Raw genomic sequence first — 20,996 nt, 5'->3', positions numbered from 1 at the left:
AAAGTCATGAGAAGGGCAGCCCATCGAACATTACCTAAACCTATAAAATAAACATGAAATATAGATGTTCACATACAATAGTGTTATGCAACATATTGGACGTACAAATTTTATAGATATGGTGTCTTTTGTGAAATTACCCCCATATTAATGTTTTAAGAACAATTTCAAAAGCAATAAACTCAATACAAGACTGTCAAAGAAGAATCATATGAAGGATATATTTACCCACTTACTTACTTACATACCTAATCCTCTTCGTGGTGCTGTTTTTACATATAATGCCATCATCAAAGACCTTCATGACCGGCTGTCTTGGTTCCAATGTCCAATGCCATACCCCAATATCCAATCTCTTTCTTTCATCTCTTTCTCTATTGACCTCCTCTATCTCCTTTGGTCTACGACTCATTCTTTTTCTTGCTGGAGTCCATCATAATTCAACCCGTTGATTGAGTTTGTGTGAACAAACATTCCCTATTCATTACAATTTTTTTCCTTTATCTCCTGAGACATTGGGTGGTACTTTCATTTGATATTTTATTTGGACGATGTATAGCTATATATATAGTGTTCTGCGTATGCATAGGGACTGGAAAACATAAATCTTATCAGGATGAGGACTCCACGCGCACTGCTTTTGGTGATTCTCATTTTGGTGTGGTTACGGATTTTGGATGAGCTACAGATGTTGCGGAGGGCAGCATTCACTCTGGTTGCCTCAGAAATCTCAGCTTGTAGATTTTGTTTTGAGTCTTCATTATTGCTTTCCAATTAAACAAACCTTTTTACCCCAATCTTCAATCTCAGTACCTTGCAGAATGATTTGACCAACTGGCCTGACATTTATTTTCATTTGCCTAGTTTATGAAATGATGACCGTGGCACCAAATAGACATACTTGCTTGACCCCAAATCAACAGAGTTTTAGGTGGCTCTTATAGATTCAACTCTAAAATTTATTTTACTTGGAAAGGTTTGAAATTTGAGTATTGGATAAAAAAGATTTTATATTCTATATCAGAAAACAAAAAACAAATAGTTTGCATGTAAGAATTGAAAAAAAAATACAGATACCTTTATGCCCAGTCTTGTGGACGTGTTTGTCAGCAGACGGACGGCATTCAAATTGGAACAAATTATGATCCGTTACTCACAAACCTTTTTCTTCATTCTTATGAGGCTGACTTTAGAGCTGACCTTATAAAAACAGGAACAACGTATAGAAATATCCTTTGATTTCCGCTATATAGACGACGTATTTTCTTAAAACAATCGTAATTTCGTGAATTGTCTACATTGTATCACCAAAAAAAAGAGAGAGAGATAAAATATACTACAGACAACATGAAGTCTGCCATATATCTTGACCTACTCTAAGAGTTCGATTGAACGGGAATACTCATGACAAATGTTCGCGTGATGAGCGTACCTCTTAGTCATTGGAGTTAAGCCGTATAAATGAACCATTTAATCAACAACTGGTTGGCGACGTTAAGTCACCGTCGGCGCACAATAACAAAGGAAATACACTGGGACTCTTCTACGTGATTTGTTTGTAAAAAAGATGACCAAAAATGATGAAAATGTCAGAAGCTACACTGGGACACCTCCAAAAGCCCAGTTGTAAGGACTGTTTGGTAGGATGTGGTTTAATACAAAGTTGTATAATATTTTTTTTTTTTTATTTTGAGAAAACACTTTATTGCTTGTAACGTCATCATTTTGTAAGGACTTTTGTTTGAAATAATTTTGGAAGTTTAGAAAGATGCCAAATTATTTTAACTAAAATTGCCTTTATGATTATGAACATTGTAATGAAACTACTGAATTGAGATGTATCATTTAAGGATAGGCAGTTGTTACCAATGTAACCTGATATATGTATGTACTAGAAATGAATACATTTTATATTACAAGGTAATTGATACATGATCAGCTATCTGTGCTTCTTGTAACTGTATGTGCTAGCTTTCTCGTATATAAGAATCATGTTATATATTCACTATTATAAGTTCAGTATTCTCAGTGAGATAGAAATACACATGTATAGCTCTTTTCATTACCCGAATCTCCACTCCACTCCAGTATATATGTACATCATTTAAATGTTACATGTGAGAAAAAAATTTCGAAAGACTATTGCCATTATAAACTGCACTGAACTATTTATTCAAAAACCTGGATCATCAACAGCTCAAGTTATAACTTATAGTAACTACAAAAATCATAACACATTTAAAGTTATAGTGAGTATAACTCCGTCAGGTGCATTCAATTTTATTTCTAACCTGTGGAGAGGAAATACATGAGATAGATTTATTACGGAAATTGTGGCTTTTTTATTTGATTCGTCCAGGATATGAAATCATGGAAAATAGAGGTTGTACCATAAGAGATATTTTATTAGATAGGCGAGCAACACTTGAGATTCCTCCATTTACACGGAATTGTAAATGGAGCAAAGGTCGTCGACTTATATCAGCAGATGTAAGACTTACTAAAAGTAAGGACTTGTCATAGAATTCATGTAGAAACATGAGAAAGGACAGAGATTAAAGAAATTTCGAATGTTTTCAGGTGTGTTGGATTTAAAATATAAACCACTGGCCAAACATATGGTAAAAGTAGCTGTTTTTTTTTATTTTGCAACCTTGATAAACAACTTGTGAAGTAATGCTACATATAGTCTAACCTTGTGTATTTGCATGTATCTTTTTCAGGTTTGTATCATTTTTTATTTGTATACTGTTAAGAATTAAACCTTTTCAGCAATTGTGCATGCTGTGAATTTTAAGCAACTAAGATGTATTTAATATTACTCCCACTATAGTTTATAAACTCTAAACTTTGCATATTAGTATTAATGCAGGCCGGGACATGTTTTCAGTTCCAACCTTTTGCCATTGATAATTTAATTTCAAAAGAAGCCAATATGGCTTATATGTAACTTCTTCAGTTAGAAAAAAATTCTTTGGCATTTAACATTATTTAATCTTAGAATTTTGTAAATAAAAAAAAATAAAATATACAATTAGTATAGCAGACTGCATGAACATGCATGTAGATCCAGTAAAAATTACATGTAAGGGTCACATTCCTGCTCTGATAATTTTATTCCAATTTGAATGCTAACATTTTTATTTATTAGTTAACACAGTCTAAAAATTCAACATTGTTATTTCCGAATTTGATTTTCTCTGCGAGCTGTTTGATAGTCAGTGGAGTTTGTTCTTCTATTTCATTTTCACTTTCATAACTGAAGTCAGAGAGAGTATTTAAAAAGAAACAGACTGATTAACTTTGCAAATCTTGTAGATGCGTTTCTCTATTTCATGATTGGTAAAAACAACTCTAACTGAATTGATAATTCCTCAAGCAAATTTGTTTTTCAGAATTGTACTTTATGATGTAGTATCCACATCTTGAAAAATTTGGGGCTCCTGATTTGGCCCCCTTGAAATCTGCCATTGTACACAGTAACAAATTATGCACGGCCTGCCTATACATATTAAAACTGGAAGTTTTTGTTATGTTTGAAAAAGAGGGGCTAGAATCTGGTTTATGATGATTTCATTCCTTTTTGGTGTTCTTTCCGTTGTAACAATCTAATGTACATTTATTATAATACAGAACTTACACATGTGTAGCCTCCAATTTTAACATGCCTATCAGACTTGACCAGTAGCCAGGTTGTGTATGGCTTTTCTGAATGCCTTGTTTCTGGTATGCAGCTTGACTTTAGATATATTAACTCTGTGTGACATAACTGTATAATTTCTACACTCTGTATATGGTTAGCCAAAGGCAGTTTATAATCATTATCATCTTTCAGAGATGCCAACATATCTTCACTCCAGTAAATATTCTTCATTAAATAAATCAGAACATCATAAAGCCCTATCACTGGAAGTGTTTTAAAACAGGGGACCAGTTTTGCACATCGATTATGCTAGGTAAAATAACTTTTGATCCATTCACCTGAACTGTTCGTCGTGTCATGTCCATAACGTGATAATCGTCTGCTGTTGTTTTCACTTCCAAGTCTAATTCCATAGCTGTTTCACACAAACGAACCAACGCCGACATTCTGTAGAATGGACATCAGATTCCTCTGTCCATTAAATACGATTTCAGGTCGGGAACTAGCATCCAACTAAAATTTCTCGCAAAGAATATGTTAGACATCGACATTGTTTACGTTCACAACTATAACCGGAAGTACTAGTGTTGAACATTTTGATCGGCTAATAATATACGCAATACTTCTCCAAAAAGGAGAGGTATCATAACCCAAAAGTTCCCTATTAGCACAATGATCAAGTATTCATTTTGCCATCTGCCCCAAAAATCTGTGATTATATCATTCTTCGCGTAAGGTCGTTTATTGTAATCGGCATGCTACATTGTCAAATTTGTATTTTTAGGATTTCTTGGCATATACGTGATTGTGTTGACACACAAAAGATGTGATGATTAGAGTGGCACGGGTTCGTTGATATCCGTGGACATATATGTTATAGTTTTGTCATTTAAGACCGCTTTTATTTCAGTTATACATTCTGTAAAGTTTCCATATTAACAAAAGATCACATAACACTTTCTTCATACACATTTTCGTTAATCCGATCATGCGTTACCCCATGCCACAGTTCAAGTTTGGGGATGAATTTCAAAGTGGTACCTAGTAGGTTTGAATTCACGATTTCCTTTGAAGCTACAATAGAAGTGGTTCCATTGTCGGATAACCTTGTATGCATGAGGTACTGATCGACCTTTAAAATAATCTAGAAAGATTCCTCTGTAAGGTTTTGAACAATTTTCAAATGTTATACTCGCGAGGATGCACAGGTAAATAGGCAGATGTTAGCCTTTAATATAGTATTATCATTTTTTTAATGTGCAATGGTGCTGGGAAATAGACTACAGTAACTTTAAGTGGTAAATGCTCCTCTTATCAACCATCGAGAGCAGTGGTGAATTAATTTAGGGTAAAAATTTCCAAAAATATTACAGCAAATGGTACACTTTCGTAAAATGTGTTTTAAACGCGGTCAAAACCAGTAAATAGATGGTTCACTGTTAATTTACCCATCCTTTCTGTGCATCATTAACAGTTAGTGTCGTAAACTGGTGCATCGATCGAAGCAAAATCAGATGCTTCGTGTTTTCATTTAAGTATACATTGCAATTCTTCCTCTACAGTATAAAATTTTTTTTTTTCATCAGTATTGAGTTGTAACTGTCGGGCGATTGATGACTTCGTGTCCGAATTATCAAGGCAATTCAATTCCTCTTCAAATGCAGGATGTTGACATATATCATTTCTTCCGTTAAGTTACTAGCCAGTTTTTTAAAAGATTTTTTTAAATTCTTTCACCTGATTTGCTAGGAACACTTAACGGTTTTTGCGAATGTAATCATTTAAGCACTATTTGGCTTTCGCCTCGAAAATGCACATCCGTGTTTCTAGTGTTAATGTATAAATGTTTAGCAAGTCTTGCAACTGCAACTGCAAGTTCTCTAGTTGCTCCAATTTAGGTTGTGTAATGGCGTCAAGGGCGACTCGACTCCTCACAATCACAAAGACGGATTGGTTTCTACAGACAATATACGCACAAGCGTCTTATGCATTTTAACTGGCGTCTAAATCAGGTTTACCTTTTGTTTCTCTGCATGTTTTAATTTATTTTGTTCATGTTCTTTGTTGTGTGTGTCTGTTTTCCCTGCCTTGTCAATCTTTGCAATATATTCTTTTAGTTTGCGCTCTATTCTTGGTTCTTTTGATTACTCTGTGAGTATGCGAAGCGTATTGTTTTCTCCTTCTGTTGATTGATTTGTAAAGTAGTATCATGGTTATTCAAACTTTACAGCCTTCTGCAAATCTTTAGATAATATGTTCAACTTCAATTTGAATTTCGTTTGGCAAACACGAGTCCATTACAATTTTTTGTTCCCACACCTTTTGCAAAAGTATCTTTGTACGTGCTGTTAAAGTGCTTAATATTTTAAACGGGTTATATATCTTGAATGACTATCTTGAAACTTCCCGTTTTGTTGTGAATTTTTTGATATTTGATATATTATTCTGGAATAGTAATTTGTCAGATCCAATTTTCCAACGCAGCCTAGAATTTAGATAAGATTGTAGGTATCTAGACAGTCTTCCTGTTTGGCATGATCTCGCAAAGCTATATTGTATGACCTCAAAGACCGTAGATTAAATCAAACATTGTGTAAAAAATCGTTCTAAAGTTCTAAAGCTTAACAAGTCGTTTTTCACGTATGAAAATTTCTTCAATAAGTCTGATGTACTACAAGGGTTAGCTTTAAGGTGTTTTACCAATGTTGTACTCAATATGAACGGAGAGCATGTAGTCCAAACAATATGACTTTGAATTAATACGTAATTGATGGACTGACATCTTTTTTTCAGGTCACTCAACCAAGAAATATAATCACATTTTTGACTTCGGTATCTAATCTGAAAGATTGATTAGTTGATTATATGGGTTTAACGCCCAAACAGCAATATTTCAGTTATATTCAGGCGATGAACATGAAAGGGATGATACAATTAACATGAAATAGTGATGATGAAATGAAAAAAAGGATGAGACACAAGGATAATAGGGTCGATAAATTTTGATTGCCACAAGATAAAAGGGAGGGACGGGTAGACTCGAGTAATTTAGCCTCCTGTGGCGGAGCGCAAAGCTTCCTACTCCATCGAATACCAAAGCAGGGTTCTTTAACATGCAAAGAATGTGGAATCTTTCCCAACATGGTGCACTACTATGGTTTGCGGTCAGGTTTTCCGTATTATAGCCTGACAACCCCAGCATGTAACACGCCAGGGGTACCCCATTCCACCACCTGGGGCACACATCCCAGTTGCTCTGTGGGCAGAGCGCCTAGCCCCCGGCTATCCTCTTCATATTTATGTTCTTATTAGCAGGTAGTTCTTGGCATTTATCCAACCATGGTAAGTTAGTATAGTATTGATTATTATTGTTCTGGATCCCGGACTTCTCATATAGTTCGTAGGAATCAGTTTTTTCCTTTGAGTTGTTGAAGGACTACCCAGTGATTATAAGTTAAAATAAAATGTTCCAAATCGTGTATAGTATATAGTCCATCAAAATACTTAAAATTAGACGAAGTTTTGTTACTTTATTGTTCATTCAGTGGACCGGAAAGATGGTATCTTAGCTTTGAGGTACCTGCAGTTGGGCCTCGACAACTGATTTCTCTATCTTTAACTATTTTCCTTTAGAAATCGGCACAATTAATATTTCAAATTTCCGGTCTACGTTCACAGAGTGCCCGAGCTTGATAAATAGGGTAGTTGTCGGCTTCTACAATTTCAGTAGCAAGATATATTGTGGCGGTTCCATATGGCTTAATTTGTACTTGAGTGGCTAAGTCTACATATTTAAATGACTTCTTCGATCATTCGCCAAATAGGATATTAACGGCAGTATAGATATTTTTGTGCCATATTTTGAAAATTTCAAATATCGATAAAACTTCTTTGTGAATTTGAACTAATGGCATTAATGTGGTATATAACGTTTAGTAATGTGTCATCCTATTCTGTGTTCACTCTAATTACACTGGTGGTCGTTTAGTGAATTTATTTTTGTGTGATCAACTTGTGTGATGTTTCTTGTCAGTTTTTGTATTAACATTCTGAAGCTCTGTGTTTTCCCAGACAATTCAATCATAGCTGGTTGTTTTTCTTAAAATCGCGTATCGGTCTACGCTCTTCCTCACTTTAGTACATCCGTTGAAATGGTAAAGCATTTCGCAATAAACGCATACTTTTGTCGCATGCCCAAAAGTCGGGTTCTTTTTATCTTTGTAAAAAGGCCTTTGTAGTGGCCTTTTACAAAAACGAAACGGTTGTTGTAGCTTCATCATAAAAAAATCATCAGACCTGCTTCTTGTACTTTTAATTCCTTACTTATCGCTTTGCGAAACAAGTTTACATCTCCATTGTATTTCGTATCTCATTTTTTACTTTTTCTGTCAGGTGGGAATTTGGCTTATAATATATATAGGTGTCAAAAGTGCACCGTAGGCTTCATGATTCTGTATCAGGGATTCTAATCCTCTGATGCTAATATAATTGTGGTAATAAAAACGAGTTCAAACTATTTCCGGTTATGGTAAGGCTAGGCAATATGGTAAATAAGCTTTCGTGTGTATGCGTCATTAACTTAGCTCTATTGACCGATCTTGCTTTCTGTTATATAACTTCATTAAGTTCAGTATAAGCGTGTGTGAAACATTCTCCCCAAAAAACATCTCTCAGCCTCATTTTGTTTGTGCTTTAAATGCGTGAGTTTCTTGTACATTTTTCGACTATCGTCGATTGGTTATTGCATGGATGTGCGTTTTGATTCATATTATATGGAATTGATGGACTAGATCAGATAGATTCGGACTATGTACTAGTAGTATTAGTTACACTCAGCGTTGACTGGGCTATGACCTTTTCTTTTAATTTGATTGGATTTAGAAAGTCCTTAAAAAAAACGAATTGTGGCTTCTAACTGTAAGTTATAGTCATATGTTTCCATAATTTTCTTCTCTTAACTTTGTTTTTGCTGAATCTTGAATTGAATTGTCCATTGTTAGGAACACTTTCTGTTTCTTCTACAATGATTCGGTGATTAACGCTAATTCTTGTTTGTTGCTGCTCATTAGATCTGGACATTGTTATTGTATAACCTCAGTGGACGGCATTGAAGTTATCTTTTAGGCACGGCATTAAAATCTGCGTGATGAGCGTGTCTCTGAGTTATCTGAATTAACGAACGTAAAATGACTTCCGTATAAATCAACCATTTAATTAACAATGATCGGCGTGACATCACTGTCGGCGTAACGTTCAATTATCCCCTTTATATGATGTTTACATATCACAAATCATACGTTGTACCACAGCTTGCCGACGCTAGTGCTAATTTCTTACAGTGCTAGACCTCTTACATTTAGTTTTTTTTCTGGAACCGGGTTATGTTGCTGCATTATTAAAGTCATCACAACAAAGGATTTATGGTCGTCATAATGAACTTGTTATGGTTGTATCAATCTGTACCATGAGAATTCAATTTTCACCATTTCTTATATACTTAGCTTTCCTTTCCTTTAGAAAGAAGATAACGATGTATCCAACTATCTGTTCCTATCTTTTGTTTGATATAATTGTATTCATATTGTTGTATTACCAAATAATATTTTTTTCCCGGGTTGTGTTTTTTTATTGCTTTTTTTCGCGTTTTAATATTTCGTTGGTTTGCGTGTTATTCTTTGCGTTTGTGTTTTTATAGGGGTGTTTTTGTTGGTTTTAATTATTAATTACAGTTATTATATATCTTTCAGTTTAAACGAACATTTGTGAAATTTATAAAAAAAAAACAAAATTAGGGCCATTTGACCTCTCATATTTCCATACCTTAAAGAATAGACAAAAATGAGTCCAATATATTTGCAAAAATCAAGCACATGGGTTTTTTTTCAGATGTGTAGCATTTCTTAGCCATCTCGACTCAAATATAGGCTTATGCTTATATACGAATCAAAGATATCCTTTGACGACATATTGTATTGTGAATGGGAAGTTTGAAGGTGCCTGTAAATTATAATTAAGTAGATGAGTTGGTGTGCCGTCCACCTTATCCGATGAACTATGATACTCACTATAATTATGTAGTGGTTCAATAGTCGTCACCACAGGAGCTGCCGCGGTTCCAAATCTGAAATAAAAAAGACATGTTACACAGTGGGTATGGTTGTTCTTCAATGAGCCGTTTTTTTCTTTATTTTTTTTTTTTTTTTTTTTTTTTTTTTGGCCGATGATGTCTTTCACTTTATGCTGTAATTATCATGTAATCTTCTAAATAATTAAATTTTGTTTTACCATTTAATTGCGATTATGTTAATTTTAAGTCTGCGAACTCGGCAGTTTTTAACCTCTTCTTATCCGAGGAACTTGTCTAAGTTATACAAATTCTAATATCGTAATTAAATGATAACCATGATAAGTCAGTACATGACTATGTGAATTCTTGGCATTTTGGTATATAACCATTAATATGTCAATTTTAAGTTTGAGCTTTCATTTGTGTCCATGCTAGAAATGAGTCTAAAATCAACCATTTCATCTTTCCATATATAGTGTAGTAATTCAGAATAAACATTCCAATGTTTTATCCTGAATAACTACACTATATATTGACTTTGTAAATAAATCAATGCCAAAAAAAGAATTATCGAATGAACACAGAACAAATCACCGTGCAAAAACGGCTAACCGGCGAAAAATCATGCCCACTGTATTTAATAAGTGTTTAAACTGTGTTTAATTGATTGCAATTAGTGATGATTGATTCTTCAGAAGTCAACAGAATTTTTCTTTACACTTATATATACATTATATAGCTAACAATTTTATGAAATTCATTCTTTTACAAATTTTCTTTGAGGTAAAGAATTCACAAAAGGAGGTCACTTTTTAATTCAGTTCTTTTATTCAAGTGTGTGTAAAATACAACGAAGATTAAATTATGACCATCAACCTCTCCACTATTGCCTGAAATACCACATGACGAACGATCAAATATGTTATGCAGTAATTTGGGACAAGTAATATTGAAATGAACTGACTCTTACGTAGCATTCTTTCTAAAACAAAATATTTTTCGGCAGAATGAAATAAGTAATTAGACTGCCTCCAGTAAAATTGGGTCATCGTTTGTTGTTTCTGTTTTCTAGCTTGTATATACACTTCATTTTGTCGGATTCTTAGCTTACCTTTGTTTTGGTTTTGCTATTATGATATCACATATAAAAAACTTGATTACGTCTCGTGTCTCGCATTCATAGTCTGGAAAATAAAGTTTTCATTATTTTAATATGACCGCAGGTTATCAACTTTTCAAGGTTATAGAGGATTTAAATAACCGGCTGCTCAACTTTCAACTTCTTTTCTATTCATTGACAAATTATGTATTAAAATGATTTTTTGAACAAAGCCCTTGTAAAAACATTGCTACAAGACAGTCAAATTCAATTTTTGACATCAAACAAACAAAAGTACAACAGTTTGTTGATGAACCTGCAATGTCAGGCTCATAGGTTATCACTTACTGTTTACAGGAGAAATAGTGCTTGACACTAAGCCACACACTATTTGCTTAAATGTGAATTACTATCATATTTTATGTAGTACCTCTAACATCCGAACTATTTTTCTTCTTTCTTTTCAAAGAATACATAATCAGAATACTTACTTCTCTAAATCAGAATAAGTACACTTATTTCTAATTTCAGTTATTAGAATTTTGTAAGATGTAAGGCTGTACAGGCTTAATATGGCCCCTATATAAAATACCTTTCTATTTTTTCAAATATAGTGCATTTGAACATCTGATAGACAAAACTGACTTTTGTACATACTTTTGAATTAATATTACAAAACAACATTATGAAAGACATCATGAACAAAATGTGCTACTTAATCGTCTATTATCGTAAGTTTTTAATGTTCCAATAATTTCCTTATTTTCCAACAACAGAACATGTTTTTATGATATCATGATTATTTCATAGCATTAAGTGAAAGAAAACTGGTTTTTACAGAGACGATGCTACATTACCACTTGTTAAAATATAAACCAAATTCTATTATTCGCAACAAATAAGATATTTTATTGTATTTTGGGGCCGATCTTTTATTCAACAACTACCTCTTTAGGTATCCCGGTTATCAAACGATAGCTAAAACCTCATTTAAAAAGAAATTTTTACAAGAATATTTCTCACTAAACATTACTCATAAATGCTCATGCTTTAAAAAAAAATATCAAAAATTTCAACCAAATGTCAACGGGGTTAGATATTAAAGTACTCGTGCAGCTCTAAAGTAAACCTCAGTGAGATTACAGTGAGATTAATTATATTTCATCTGGATGTTTTTTTTGTCATCAGATTAACAATATGTCTGCATCAGTTACATCAGTGTTTCACGAGAAGAAAATAAATTGTATTAAAATGTGTTCGATTTAGTTCCCTTTTGACCAGAATAATCGTATTGCTACCATAAACATGTACAGAAAAAAAACATATGTATGATTACGATCACTCATATCAGGATATGGAAGGTTGTGGTTTTAAAAAAAAAGGTTTTCAATGTTGTAGTGAAGATGATTTAAAATAAACAAGAAATTAATTTGTTTCATCTCGTTAAAAGCACGTAATTGTCACTTTAAAAAATCCAGCTAGTGTCAAATCAACAGCAAAAGTGCAACATTAAGTAAGTTACTCTGATTATCCATACTCGATCTATTCATATTGAGCTTTTCGTTTTGAAAATATATATTAATTTAAGGATATTTTTTTTATTGTTGATCGGGTTATGCGAAAAGTCCGACTTTGGGGAAGTTTACGCTCCATGAACCACAAAGCAGTTAATTTAATACCAAGCCTGAACTGCCCTAAATTTGGTTATACGAGTAGAATTTGGTCAAAACTTAAAAAAAAAAACCTTATAATTCAAGTTTTAATAGATTAAAGTCAATAACAAGATTTGTTCTTTTATCAAGGCCGTATTTAATTTCGAGTTATTTGAATTGCGGACTGCTGACCGATCAATGTTAATGACGTCAGAGTACCAAGTTATAAAATAATCTATCTTGAAAAATAAACAATCAAATTAAATCATATATAAATAATATTAATATGTTCATTTCATAATATGATTTACAATTTTTATTATCATTACCTGGCGATAACATTTTTGTTGGATCAGAGCATTGGTTGATGTAGCAGGAACAGTCTTCTTTATCCGGGTAATATTTGCAAGGATTTGCAGGCTTTCTTACATAATTATAGCCTTCCCAATAGTTACATCGACAAGCTCTGTCAGTTTCTGTTGTTCCATTATCGACAATAATCTGGCCTTCTTCATTACAAAGTGATTTATGAAAAGGGCACTCGGAATTTCTTGTATTTTGGGACAAGATAGGTTGTGGCGTGTATCTTGTATCATCACAATCAAGAGCATTCAGATTACCACTGAACACGTAGCGTTTACCTGCAATAGCATCACATCAAAAGTTAAATAAAAGTGAGTCTTTACAAGACAAATTTAAAAGTTATCAAATGAATATGTCATTTCTGACTACAGTAAGAAATTAGATATGTTTTCTGATGCAAAACCTTCCAACACTAGTACATTTAGAAGTTTTAAAAATTGTATAACCTAGTTTTTAGTATGTACTTTTATTATTTCGTGTAAGCCTAGTCCCAAACTAGTACATGTTCATCGGTTAATGTATCTGAATAATTTGTTCCCATTTTTTATGTCATTATTTATAATGAAATTCAAACTTTACTAATTAAATAAATGCCCTACAAAACTGCATTTGAACAATATACCTTCCGATACCAAATATCGACTACAATTATTGACATTTAAAAAGAAATATATTGTATAATTTTATTAAAATATGCTTTTGAATTCATGCCAATCGTATCATCTGTGATTTCAACGTGCCAGATTTCAATGTGAAGTTTTTGCCTGACGTGTACTATAATGATATTATCAGACTCCTTATTAGCTGTCACAAAACGAGTTCACTGACGTTTTTATTTATTTATGTTTAATACAGAAATACACGTTTTGAATTTTGATATGCCATAAATAATTAAACCTGAATTATAAAGATATATTTGTATTTCAAAGATTGTTATATATCTTCCCCTGCTAATCAGTGTATTTCATAATGACATCTGAATTCCGATAAAACTAAACATTTGCTTTCATGTACAACCTAACAGACTATGTTGAAAATTCCTTGTAAAGAAATGTCAAAAATATTTTTCAAAGTAGTGTTCTCAGTCTCTATATGTTTTTCGTGCTGTATTATTAAAGGTTATGTATAAAGAGTTCATATAATATAATAATTTTGTGACAAAATTAGCTTTGTTTAACACTGCAATCGAATGATTGATTTCAAATGCAAAAACGGGATAGAGTCGGGCATTTCATAAGGACCGATACTCACATGAACAACAATACCTGTCGATATTATTGTGTAAAGGGCAGATTTAGACAGCTTGTTTTGATTTTACAATTAAAAACATATAAAATATAATAAAAATAAAATAATAAAATATTTACCAATGTATCGCTTCGGTGATAAACATTTTTCTACATAGTACCCAATTGATGCATTCTTGCGTTTGTGTCGAGCAGACAGTGGTACTTTCTTGTATCTGTACATTTAAAGTCTGCACGTTGGTCCCATAATGGACCTTTTGGACATTCTAGAAGCATGTCGACGGAATAACAAAGTGCTAGCTAAAATATAGTTAAAAGCCATGCATTTACAAATAATTACACATTTAGTACCTAACATTCAATTATTATTTTACATTATTGAACCAATGTCATACAGTTTATTTATTGCATAAAGAAAATATAATAATAGCCCTAGTTTTAATGGTAAAATCTACGTTTTAGAGATCATTGAGGTTTCAAAATATAGTGTTAAAGCGTAATGGCTGAATGACACATTTTTTTCATTTACTTTCTGTTGTGATTATGGCAATAGTTGTTGCTGTTATAACTTTTATTAATTTTAATTAAAAAAAAAGAGGAAACACATGATGATGCTGTTTAAACCAAGGTTTTCTTTTCCATGGTTTCTGATCTCTACTGACGGTATATAGTTGAAGATATAATAAAAATGTACATGTTATTTGTATTTTTTTTTATGTTGATAATTATGAAAGAATTAATCTTTTTAATAGGCTTATGGACCCTCTAAGAGAGATATTTGGCATAAAAAACGTCTATTTTAGGGGTTATTTTAACAAAGCAAAAAGTAACAAAAATTGTTTGAAAATTTTAATATTTTCATAACTTTAATTTCCCAAAATCCTAAAACTAAACTAAAATAAAATGAGGAAAAACAAATCGATTGGTGCATAAGAAGGTATACCTTATGGAGCATCTTTTTTTTCAGGAGACACACACGAACATTAATATCTGACCTAAACATGGCGCGTTCCGATTTGTTAATGGCATTATTTCACTGCAGCGTTGCCTAATTTCATTCCACGTTTCAGCCATTGCTTGGAGAAAAAATTACTCGTGACTCTCGGTTATTTGCCTGTTACACATTCTTAGAACCTCAAACATGGTAACTTTAGGCCTGGCCAAATTAAACCTGCTTTCCTCGTTCGTTGGTTAATCAAAAACCAAAAAGGTTATTTAGTTTTTTCGAAATTAGAATTGTTAGACTTGAGACATTTTGACAAGGAACGATAACTTTTCTGGTATATAAAAAAAGGAGATGAAAGTTTTTGCTATTGAATCGGGTGCAGGCGATTCCGTTGAACGAGCGTGAAAATATAATAGATAACAAGAGTAATCAAGGGAACCAAGGTTATAACAGTAATCAAAAGAATGTAATCCAGACATGGAAAACAGACACACACAACAAAGAACATAAAGTAACTAAAATAATACATACAAAGTAACAAAAGCAAATGAGCAACTCCACTAAAAACAGGGAACATGGAACAGGTGCACTGATAGGGTAAGCGTCCTCTGCTTTTCTAGAAACACCTGCCGAGTTGCTAATAGAAAGTTAAGTCCGAAGTAGACAAACCAAACGAGGAAAGGAAAACTATGACCGTTGAATAAATCAGTTTTCATGGTGCAGATGGGTACCCATAACGATCCACGAATTCGTGATGACGACCATAATACGTCTGTAGAGATGACTTCAATCTTTTAGAAACATAACCCTGTTCCAGAAGCCTAGTTGTTAGATCTCTAGCGCGAAACAAAAGTCTACTTAGTTTCGGCAAGATCTGGTAGAACGTATGAGTTGAGACACGCGGCGAATCAGACTAACGAGATATGTAAGTCTTTAAATGTACTAACCTTCTGTAAAGATGAAATTAACCTCAAATAAAACCTAATCATACAATAGCATTTTTCTTTTCAAACTGATATTTACGAAAAACTCTGTTCGTCCTCTTTCGTTTGGTATATGATAGTGCTGTATGTTTAGTGGGTTTATTAACACGAAGTCGCTTGACTGTTTGCACTTCAAGGGAAGGGAACCAAGCTTCAAGTTTTGAAAGAGTAATCGATGGAATCAAGATTCTAGCGGAAAACAAACGAATGTAAACCAGGGACAAAGACCAGACACAGTAAACTGTGACATACTATAAAGAACTCAAAATAATCTAAATAATACAAACAAAGCAACAAATGTAAATGAGGAACTCGGACTCCAATACAAATTAGGTGCAGGGACCAGGTGCACCATTAGGGTAAGCGTCCTCTGCTTTTCTTGGAACAGCCGCCGAGTTGAACTTGTATAATTACATATCTTATTTTATTAGTTTTTACCAGTGACTTCAAAACACACCGATATATAAACTAATTAATTTCAAATTAGAGTCAACAACACACGGTCAAAATTGCCTAAAATATCGAAAGTCGTTCAATATTAGTGCTTTCTCCATAAATATATCTAAAAATAGTTGTAATTGATTATCTTTAACTGAAAATATTTTGAATGTCACAGTCAATTAAGGTGCTTTAAATGTGTTTATATCAAATCATACTTTGCGTGAGATGATTTTTTTTGCAATCCAGTTGAAACATGACATCAAATAGCATAATTTTATTTTGTAAAAAGGATCATTTAGAAAGGCGTTTTTCTTTGAAATTAAATACACACATATCTTACACAAGTTATAGTATGTAACGTTATCCGCGGCGTCCTCAGTCACAGTCAAAAGCGTTCCGATTCTTAAATTCCGTTGACGTAAAAAAGAACAATACCTGATTTCCCAAATTACCAATGTTTCAACATTCCACCTCTTTTAATGACCGTTATTGTAAATTAATTATCTCACAAACAGAAATATAGCAAATATCAGAGGCAACATTTAAAGTTTCCTTACCAACAAAGTAGGCATCCAGTACAAGTGTTGATGAACCATCTTCTTTATATCTTCCATCCTTGTTTTTTTTAACTTGAGCTAAAAAGATGTATATGCATACACATATATAAAGGAATTATGATAGTTGGTGTAGAATAGTTCCGCTTGTTGATATTTAAATGCATAATTAGAATTTTGCATTAGTTTGCATTACGCAAATTTAATATTGAAACAAAAGCAAACCATATCTTTTTTTAAATATGTTTTTAATCTCGACTTAAGTTTCTAAAATCTCTTTTGTCATTGAATGGAAATGATGGGCTGACCGATTGAATTACTGATATATGTATATATGATGTAATGGATATGGAAAATAACACAATTTGTATGACATTGAAAAAGAAAGTTCACCTCATCTCGCATTTTAAGTTACTTAGAGTCTGAAACATTACACAATGGATAAAACCAGTATTTGCATTATGAACTTTGTCCTGCCATGTATACCCAAGTAACATACGACGAGGCACTTCCGAGAAGTAACCAATGCCGGGAAAACCGAAAAAAAAAATACGACGAACTAGTCGGACTCAAAAATAACAAAAAATTGCACGGGAAAACACACACCACAAACAGCACAAATCCAACTGAAACCAATAATGCACTAAAGTAGTCAGGGAGAATGAACAGCACTAGTCAAAAGATAAAACAATAACTAATTTGACATTTAGGAAACCTGCAATCCATATCGGTCAATAAAGCCATGATGACGATCAGAAAACACTTTCAGTGACGACTTAAATGATGGGAAACATGTGTTAGCAACTGGGGCGTTACTAAAAGTATTTTAATTTTTGTAATTTCAAGAAATTGTTGTAAGATTAATATTTACTACATACATTTCTGATAAATGAGAAATGAAAGTCAGAAATACTAACGAAAAGTAAGCTATTTACCTATAGAGATATTAATAGCTTATTTAAAACATGTTTAAGAAAAAACATAGAGTTAATTTTCGTGCAATAAAAAGCGCTGTCTGATTAAAAAAATAAGATTCTTTCGTATATACATGTGTAACAAACCAGACCGCTGAAGACGCATGGGAGTCTAACACAGACTGTATCAATAAAAAAAAAGGTTGGACAGACAATTTTTATTAGTAAACCGGTATCTAGAAAATTGTCTATAATAAGAACATGTATTTAATGTATAAATGTAGCACAAGTACAAAGTACAAGTACAAACCATTCTACGCATTCCATCTGGATTTCTCTCTTCTTCATGTAAACATGTCACGGAATCAGTTACACGTTTCTTTGAATAGACTCCTTTTAGTTTCTATGTTCAATAAAAATTAGTCAGAATCAGCTATTCAATTTGTTATAGCAATCACTCATATACGTGAAATAGAATCGCGTAAAATATTGACTTCAAATATTTCAGGAAATATTTGGAAACTTTGCAAAAAATGTTTTTACATTTAATGCAATATTTTAATTTTACATTCAACACCTTTCTGCTGCTCGGACGTTAAACCCCAACAAACAAACAAACATATTTCTGTGAGATCTCCTTCTGTAAATACGGTTCCTTTTTTGTCACATTTTGTGACTTCCTTAAAAATGAAACACACCGATTTCCTATATATCTTATAAACCTAATAATTGGTTTAACTTTATATCACTTAAATGCATTTAACCATATTGTTGGAATCTATAGCAATATTTTTGAGACATCATATGCATAGGAATATGATATATTTTTAAAACTCATTAAAGACAGGTATAAAAACAAACACATTTATAGGCTAATAATTATAATTTGCTTTTTTCCGTGCATTATAATTTGTTGTTCACCTTTTAGGACATTAGCGATGACAGTTTTCACAACTATGTAAAGTCTATGTTCAAGTCGAAGGCAACAAGGCTACCATCGCTTCGACAAATGATAGAGCCTTTTAGAGGCTTAAAGGGATAGGAATATAACCTTTTTTAAACTCATTTAAGACAGCTTTAACAACAAACAAATCGACCGGTTTTGTAAAAACAAACTTCAATGATTGCTAAAAATACCAGGAGTAATATACATATGACTCCCAAACAAAAAAAGGCAATTACAAGATTTTAAATTTGCCATGATATTGTGAACAATGTAATACATATGTGTGTAGTTTGATACCTATTCCCATTAAAGCAATTAACACTGTATTTATTAGATTCGTAAGTTTATTGACAATCATTTACCTTTACTTAAATAGTTCAATTTTGGTTTTTACACTTTGTATATTGTTTTCGTTATCATTCAAAGAGCTTCATAAGCTAGGTAAATTTTGCATAAAATAAAAATTAGAAATACATCTTTTTTTAACTTACTACAAAATATAGAAGATTCACTGATCATTTCATTTGTTAATTAGTTCAGAAGACTTATAAGATTTTGGCTCAGTTTTATTCGATTGTTCTTTTAATAAATCAATCAGGTTTCCAAAAATGGTAACTTTCGATGCTTAAGTTTGTTTTAGTTATCTTACTTTCTTGAAAGCGACGATGTCCAATTCGAAAGAAATATGTAGCGTTTAAAAATGAATCGATTTCCGTCAGTCCGTCCTGTATTTTAATAAAACTTTATTCTAGAATTGTTTTTTAAATAGTATGAATGTCAGTCTATAGACGATCCTTTGACGCACACCACTTGTGAAAAAACACCTATTCAACAGCTAAAAGGTAAAAGTTTGATCTATTGAAGAATTTGGTTCTTTTTCTCAAAAATATTCACTCCAATAATTTTAATAAGTTGCAATTAACTAATGTGAGTTCATTTTTTTCCTTTCAAATGTTCCCATATGGTCGTCTTCGCAAACTGAAATCCTTGGATTAAAATTCGCAGCCGTTTACGTTCATTTTAAGAAAGTAGACAGAGGAAAGGAAAACTATGACACGTTTAACAAATCAGATTTCATGGCCATATGGATACATCGTAACGATCCACGAATTCATTATGACGACCATAATCCTTCTGTAGCGATGACTTCAATCTTGTAGCAACATAACCCTGTTCCAGAAACCTAGTTGTTAGAAGTCGAGCGCGATACAAAAATTCTGCGAAGCTTTGGCAAGCTTTGGCATAATGTAAGAGTTGTGATATGAACACTCCATGCGCAGGTGCTGATGGGATGTTGCCACATATGAAAAGAAAGTTGACAATACGGAATGAAAAGTCATCACGTTTGTCCTATAGATATGAGGGTGCCTTTATAGTATCTGTAGTATCTTTTATCTCAAGTTCTTTTGGGTAGATGCAATTTATCAAATCCGCGAAATTGAGATTTTTTGCAGATAATACGTTCTCTATGTCTCTATTAAAGGATCTAGCTAAACTATCTTATTTCTGTCGGATCAGATCAGCTATAAAGTCAGCCACATAATGGTGAAGAAATAGGTCAGCAAGTAGACGAGCACAATTTGTTCCCATTGGAATGCATTGAAAAACGCGTCCATGACACTGGACAAATATGTTGTCGATTAAAAATTCCAACATTTTGAAAACATCTTCTGTATATTTGGAAGATAATATGGAATTATTTCTTACGAAGGACGAGGAATCCCTACCAATAACATATATTTGTATATAGGTGTACCATCCGTTATGGAGTAACAACGATGTATAATGTTTGTGAGTCGGGATTTTAACTAAGAATGGGGAATAGAAGTATACAGTGTTGAAAAATGCTATTATATTCTGATAATAGTCTTGAACTGATGGTCCCCAGAAGATCTTTCGAACTTTTCAGGAACCACATTCAATTATTACCAATACGGGAGTAACAAGTGTTGAGGTAGGACTGGAGACCCTCTTTGACAGCTGTGAGTATAGAAGTTAAACGTTTTGAAAGAGGTTTGGTGGTAATACATAAACAGAAAGGATATACGATCGTTGGTGTAGAACCATTTGTTGATACTTAAATGCGTGTTTGTAATGCTGCATTAGTTTTTCATAAAGTGTAACGGGGAAACTATTGGAAC

At 32.8% G+C, this 20,996-nt stretch overlaps 1 protein-coding gene across 1 annotated transcript; it reads right to left on the bottom strand.

Moving 5' to 3' along the window:
- Positions 1 to 9,586: 9,586 nt before the first annotated feature.
- On the bottom strand, positions 9,587 to 17,071 carry LOC148628758 (uncharacterized). The gene is made up of 5 exons (XM_088570303.1): positions 16,999 to 17,071; positions 14,192 to 14,371; positions 12,791 to 13,102; positions 10,822 to 10,894; positions 9,587 to 9,764 (listed from the first exon to the last, which is right to left on the bottom strand). The coding sequence occupies exons 2-5, from the start codon at positions 14,292 to 14,294 to the stop codon at positions 9,587 to 9,589; spliced, it is 666 nt and encodes a 221-aa protein (XP_088426429.1). The 5' UTR covers positions 14,295 to 14,371; positions 16,999 to 17,071.
- Positions 17,072 to 20,996: the final 3,925 nt, after the last annotated feature.

This window comes from Perna viridis, chromosome 1, assembly GCF_037379345.1.
Source record: "Perna viridis isolate PV_CMFRI_1.1 ecotype Kerala chromosome 1, ASM3737934v1, whole genome shotgun sequence".
Taxonomy (NCBI): domain Eukaryota; kingdom Metazoa; phylum Mollusca; class Bivalvia; order Mytilida; family Mytilidae; genus Perna; species Perna viridis.
The sequence above is the reverse complement of the archived record's forward strand: the minus strand, read 5'-3'. Positions and strand labels throughout refer to the sequence as shown.